At 34.9% G+C, this 6,778-nt stretch overlaps 1 protein-coding gene across 1 annotated transcript; it reads left to right on the top strand.

The window, feature by feature from the left end:
- The first annotated feature begins 253 nt into the window (after positions 1 to 253).
- LOC143615460 (universal stress protein PHOS32-like) lies at positions 254 to 1,099 on the top strand. Its single transcript, XM_077088580.1, has 2 exons — positions 254 to 899; positions 993 to 1,099. The coding sequence occupies exons 1-2, from the start codon at positions 254 to 256 to the stop codon at positions 1,007 to 1,009; spliced, it is 663 nt and encodes a 220-aa protein (XP_076944695.1). The 3' UTR covers positions 1,010 to 1,099.
- Positions 1,100 to 6,778: the final 5,679 nt, after the last annotated feature.

The raw sequence follows: 6,778 nt of genomic DNA, 5'->3' as shown, positions 1-6,778 counted from the left end.
ATTATTATTATTATTATTATTATTATTATTATTTTGTTATCTCGTACCTCTACCACAACCGAGCGTGAGTCGTGCACCCCACTCCCTCTCACACACATATGCACCCCTCCAAAATCGGTGTTATTTACTCCATTAAACCAACGAATTCGTCCAAATATTCCTCTAAATTAAAGTTTGTTCATCCGTCTCCATCTTAATCAATCTCCAGAACAAACGAACACCAAAAGAACTCATTGATTCATTCATTCTTTCAATGAAACGTCCGGTTCCTCCATTGTCCACGGTTCGCGCAGATCCACCATCCTCCCCACGGTACCCTCCCCCCGTCACCACTCCCACCACTGGTGCCCAACGCCGTATCGCCATCGCGGTCGACCTCAGCGATGAGAGCGCCTTTGCTGTACAATGGGCTGTTCAAAACTACCTTCGTCCTGGGGACGCGGTCATCCTCCTCCATATTCAGCTCACCTCCGTCCTCTACGGGGCCGATTGGGGCCATGCAATGGACGTTGAGAACCCGTCAAAAGAAACACGACAAAAACTCGAGGATGATTTCGATAATTTCACCACCACCAAGGCCAACACATTGTCGCAACCATTGGTGGAAGCCAACATTCCGTTTAAGATTCATATTGTGAAGGATCATGATTTGAAGGAACGCCTTTGTTTGGAGGTCGAAAGGCTTGGTTTGTGCGTTATGATCATGGGTAGCCGAGGGTTTGGAGCCTCTAAAAGAAAGGGTAAAGGTAGGCTTGGGAGTGTAAGCGATTATTGTGTTCGTCATTGTGTTTGTCCAGTTGTCGTTGTTCGATATTCTGATGAAGATGTTGATGGGGAAGATAGCGCAAAGAAGGCGTCAGAGGAAGAGTTTCACGATGCAGATGATCGTGATCCGAAAGGTTCCATGCAGACTATATACTAAATTGATGTTTGTTACATACAAAAATATATTCGTAACTGATTAACGCATATATGGTGTTATTGTTTTGCAGAAAACTCTAACAAGTAGCATGTGTCCCCTTGCTTCAATCTTATGGCCAAATCAAGGTGGTGACATCCATTTGTCACCAACAAGTAGCCACAATTTCTCATGCAAGGGCCAAGAAAGGGCTTTTGAGTAATTTTTTCATATATGTTTCTCTAAATTGTTTAGATAAGTTGCAATTCTTCATGGTGTTATATTTGTGATTTTATAGAAGTTTAATGTGGTGATGCTATGTATTGGTTTTGATGTGCTACGTTTGAATCACAAATAAAAATATATACGATTTGTATGATTCGATAAATTATCATGACACATGTTTGTAACATGTCACTTTATGCAGACATGTGTTAGTTTTCCTGTATGATAAATTCGAAACAAAATAAATAAAACAAGAACAATCAACCGGTTTTGTGTTTGACACAATTCTCTTAAACAGATTCGTGGTCTGTTCCCAGGGTACTCCGGTTTGAAGCAGCAGCGTATTGACGGACTCGATCACTTGCCTGAAACGAAACCGTAATGATGTTGCAGCAGAGAGGAAGAAAGAGCCGTGTGTCAAAAACTGAAGAATGGTCTTGGTTTTATTACCACAAAACTATAACAGAAATCAGTACTGAATTATGACTATTAAAGTAATATAATATTCAAATAATGGTCATTATTGTAGCAGTTGAAACCGTAAATAATAATCACCATCATAATGATCATTAATAATTATTTACCCACAGTTTTAGTCATGAAATGAATCTCAAAAACGAATGCAACAAATTGCCTCATGCGAGCCTGGGTTTTTGGAGCTGCATTCATGTTCGCGAAGCGTGCGGGTATGCACGAGTTCGAAGAATTTCTAGTCCAGAAATCCAAATTTGCACCCCTGCGCGCGTGTAGGACTTGTGGTAAAACTTATCATAACGATTCAAATGAGTAGTAAAGGCTATACCTTATAAATCACGTTTTATTTTGTTCCCAACCCAATGTGGGACAAACTTTCACCACTTTCCTATTAAGACTTATTCACACGCTTTCACTTAAATCTTCCAACAATCCCCACAAGAATGGAGGACGAAACAACATTATTCCTATTAGATTTCAGCAATTGAATCTTGCATACAATAGGTAGGTGTTACCCTTTTAACATTTGTTTATGTAGCGTACTTAGCCCACTGTCTCTGAGTAGACAACAATGTCTTTGAACTCGTCTGGCGTTTGTGTAGAAGACAATACACTTCACACAAGACTCTCTCTGACTAAGTCAAGTCCTCTTAACTATGTTCGTTATGGTCATGAATGAGCCTGGTTCTGCAAGAGCCATTAAGTATTGTTCCCAACAAAACCCTTCGAAGCGACAATGAACTTCCTTATCCACGCAACTTCTTGATGTAACAACTCCTATTTTAAGTTAGTATTATTAATTATAATCGGAACCGATTTTATGGTTGGGAAATTGAAATGATAAAATATGGAGCCTTTCGAGTATTCATTAATTTATTAATATTGCTTATTATATATATATTAATTTAATTTGGATTATATCCATATTTCACCCTAAATTATACTTTAACCCAATATGTACCCATCTCCATAGTCTAGGGACTCTTTTTGCAATTTTTGTTTCTATTATTATTGTATTAACCCTTTAATCCATAAACCCTTACCCGTATCCAAACCCAAACCGTAACCCGTTTACGTTTCTTGAAGCCTAATCTTCGCCTATTATAGTAATTGATCTTTGATTATGATTCCTTATACCATAAACGGCTTAACCAACGTAATTGATTAGGCAAACATGATCTTAGTGATTCGAGTTTATTAATATAACCAAACTGTCTTCACCCATTAACCATTAAGCAAGAAAACGAATGTTATAATTCAATTAAACGAGTAGTATCCATCCTCTCAACCTCGTCATCTAAACCCCCATGTTGAATTTGATTTCATCAGCCTCGCTATACTCGTTTTTCTTCGCATTAAGGACGTCGGGTTGCAGTGTGATTTAAACCGTCAGTTCATTTGTTAAGGTAATTATTCTTATGGTTTTGTTCGGATTATCTTGTTCTGCAATAGCCCTAACCTCAACGAATCTATTATTAACCAAATTAACCAATTGATCGAATTAGGGTTTTAAGGTTAACTGGTCTCGTTTTCTGTCCTATTATATATTTCCGTTTCTGATGTCTAGATCAGTTGGCTGGTGGCTGTGATTTGAGTTTCTAAGCTGGAGGGCTCGGGTTCGAATCCCTCCCGCATCGATTTTTGGTTTTGATTTCTTTTTGTTATTACTTAGTTTATAATATTAACAATATAGTAATCAATTAAATATAGTAGTTAATTCATATTTTGTAAAAACCGACACACTAATTAATCGTTTTTGCAAACCTTTGTAAATATATATATATATATATGTGTGTATGTGATTAGATATTAAAGTTTTTAAAATAATGGTATTAGTATTTAAAAAGGATTTTTACAAGGTTTTAAATTAAAACACATAATATAATCCTATTAAGTAATATTTTGAAATATAAGATTTAGTGTTTTGTAAAAGATTTTATGTTATATAAATATTATTTTTTATCAATTACTTATTATCTCCAATACTAATATAATTTTTTTTTAAATAATAGAAATACATATAAATACATTAAATATATTTTTAGATTGTGAAAACAAATATCTTTATGTAATCTATAAAATCTTTATAAGTATTTATTCAAGTATTTTTCGGTGTTTATTATAATTAAATCGTATTTATTACGATAAAACTTTGATAATAAAGTTTATAATAAATCTAAGTAATAAAAAGATTTTGTAAAGATTACACTCGATCATTAAACCCGAACTTCTCTATAGTTTTAGATTCTTTATTCAATTCGTATTTATTTCACAACTATTGTTACTTAGGATTTCTCGTCGATAACTTCCGAAGAGCGTGACTCTTGTTTACGACCGTTCTTACCACATTCGTTTATCTCTTGCTTATTACTAAGGTGAGTACCACATTCCCCTATTTTACTTGTTTTCCATGTTTTGGGGACATATGCCTAAATTATATTTCTTATATATACTTTTACTCAAAAACCGCATCTTTGTCTTATGTGTTAACAACTTATATCTTACTTGTTTATGCGCTTATTTTCTTTGTATGCTTCCGCATTCGGAGAGGTCCAACATAATCTCAGTCTAATATGATCATACGCCAGTCGTTAGCCTTTTTGCTTCTCGACATCTCAATTATACTTGCTCATTTGGTTAATTTGTTATTTTCATATGATTTGTTGCAATACTTATTTTTATATAAATACTAAATGTACATTTAAACTGGTGTGTTGCTCACTTAACATGTGTTGTTGACAAAATTATATTTTATACGCATATGCAGGTTATCGTAGAAATTTAATGCAGGTTGGAGAAGACTTAGTGAAGAATTTAAGTTAGAAAATAATTAATAAAGATCATTTGTGATATAAGTTGTATTGTTGTATGATTATGGATTATGTATTTGATAGTATTTGATTTATTTGAAAACTTAATTTAATTAATAGATACTGTCATTTTAATAATGCATGATGGTAAACTTTGAAAAGCTGTGAGCAATCAGTTCGCGCCTCGGCATTTCCGCCGTAGGTTAGGGTGTAACACTTGAGCTGCCAATGAGGCGACGATGTATTCCGATTCAGTGGTGAACAACGCTACCACATCTTGTTTTGCTCTCTTCCAAGAGACTGTCCCACCATTCATAACCAAAACATATCCGGATTGTGATCGAGAATCATCTCGATGAGTTTGGAAACTCGCATCCGTCTAACCCTTTACAACAAGTTTCTCCTCACTAGAGCCACATATTAGAAACAAATCCTTAGTCTTTCTAAGGTATTTTAATTTGCTCTTAACGACCATCCAATGACTACTTCCCGGATTTTGCTGGTATCTACTTCTCATACTCAAGACGCATGACACATCCGGTCTTGTGCATATCATTGCATACATGATGGATCCTATAACCGAAGCATATGGGATTCCTTTCATCTTCTCTTGCTCATCCTTTCAGCTTGGACATTGAGTCGCACTCAATACCGTTCCTTTTTGAATATGTACCAAACCTTTCTTAGAGTTCTCTATATTGAACCTTTTCAAGATTTTATCAATGTATGCACTTTGGTTTAAACCTATCAACCGCCTTGATCCATCCCTATAGATCTGTATTCCCAAAATATAGACGGCTTCACCAAGATCTTTGATGGAAAAACAACTCCCAAGCTAGACTTTTACACCTTCCATGGTTGGAATGTCATTTCCAAACAATAGTATGTCATCGACATACAATACTAAGAAAGTAATGATGCTCCCACTAGCTTTCTTATACACAAAAGCCTCATCATAAGTCATCAATGTTTGGTTCGTCAGGAATAGGATCGTCCAATATGTAGGATTTCTTTTCTTGTTAGAGAACAATTCTCAAATTTTGATACCAATCCATAAAATTGTTATGGTTAAGACGATCCTTATCAAGTATAGCTCTTAGTGATAGGTTATGCACGGGTGGGATAATTGCGTTAGGTGGATTGTTTATTGCGGCCATCTACATAATTTAACAAAGCTCTGTTTTAGTATTTTCAATAACATTTAACTATTTTTAATCGTTAATACCCTTTATGTCTCCAATACAATTAATGATTAAAATCTAGAACCCAACGTTACATTCACATAGTAGTTAGGTGACCTTTATCCTATTATTGAATTAACAAGGTAGTCAACGTTTGATGATTGCAACCCTTTGCAATTTCTAGTTTTATGGGATTAGTTAAACATCATATGTTTAGTTGGCATGTTTGATCCCATCAACACCTTTGTACGCCATGCTTCGGTGACCCTATTCATATGGTTTCCATGCTTCGGTAACCATGTGAATTTGCACATACAAATGGTTAGGTGACCTTTATCCCACAAATATGGAAAACCCACCTCAAACTCACAAGTTTTCTCCAATGCGGTTAGGTGACATTTATTCCACATCAAGTTCACAAGTGATTCTAGTGTCGTATAAAGGGATGGTGTTAGACTAGTTATTAAAAGGGATTCAAGTTTTCTAAATTCTAGATTGGAAAACTATTTATGTACATTGCATTAGCATGCATTCAAATCTATGGTACTTAATTTCAAAACCAATTTTTAAAATTCCTTTTAATAAAACCCATTTTATTGTGAAATCATTAAACTTTAATAAAACCAATTTTATTACCTAATGATTACTAAGGAACCAATTTTATGCAAGTTGTTGATTTTAAGTTGTTAATTTATCCATATCCAAATATGATAAAACAAAATATAAATCAACCAAGCAAGCATAAATAAAACAATCACAAGTTCATAAACATAGCCACCTAATCTTGACAACACTTTTTGACCGAAACAAATTTGCCAAAAGGTCTCTCCTAAGGGACAAAATGAACAAAGGCATGTGTCGGTGAACTCCCACTTGATCCCGCATCCAAATGCCTGAAGTGTCCACTTTTTTTTGTGACTTCTCCACTTTATTTGGGTTTCCATTTGGGCTCCAACTTCAGCTCCTAGCTTCCATGGGCCTCCAAGTTTGGGCTTTGGTCATTGGGCTAAAATCCCATCTTGGACTATGAGGTCCATTAAGGCCCAAAACCCTAACCCTAACTTTGTGTGCATCTTCTTTTACAAAAATATACTCTAATACATTTTTCTCTAGTAAAATAAATACAACTAATCTACTTATTATTACAAACCAATATGAATAAATAAACATATTACAAACCTAAATAAATG

This window comes from Bidens hawaiensis, unplaced genomic scaffold, assembly GCF_021521415.1.
Source record: "Bidens hawaiensis isolate Kalapana, Puna unplaced genomic scaffold, B.hawaiensis_p1.1 tig00043023_1, whole genome shotgun sequence".
Taxonomy (NCBI): Eukaryota; Viridiplantae; Streptophyta; class Magnoliopsida; order Asterales; family Asteraceae; genus Bidens; species Bidens hawaiensis.
Note: the sequence above shows the minus strand (reverse complement) of the source record. Positions and strands in the feature narration are given on the sequence as shown.

Coding starts and splice junctions, on each gene's coding strand:
- LOC143615460 (XM_077088580.1), top strand. CDS start 254: ATGAAACGTCCGGTTCCTCCATTGTCCACGGTTCGCGCAGATCCACCA.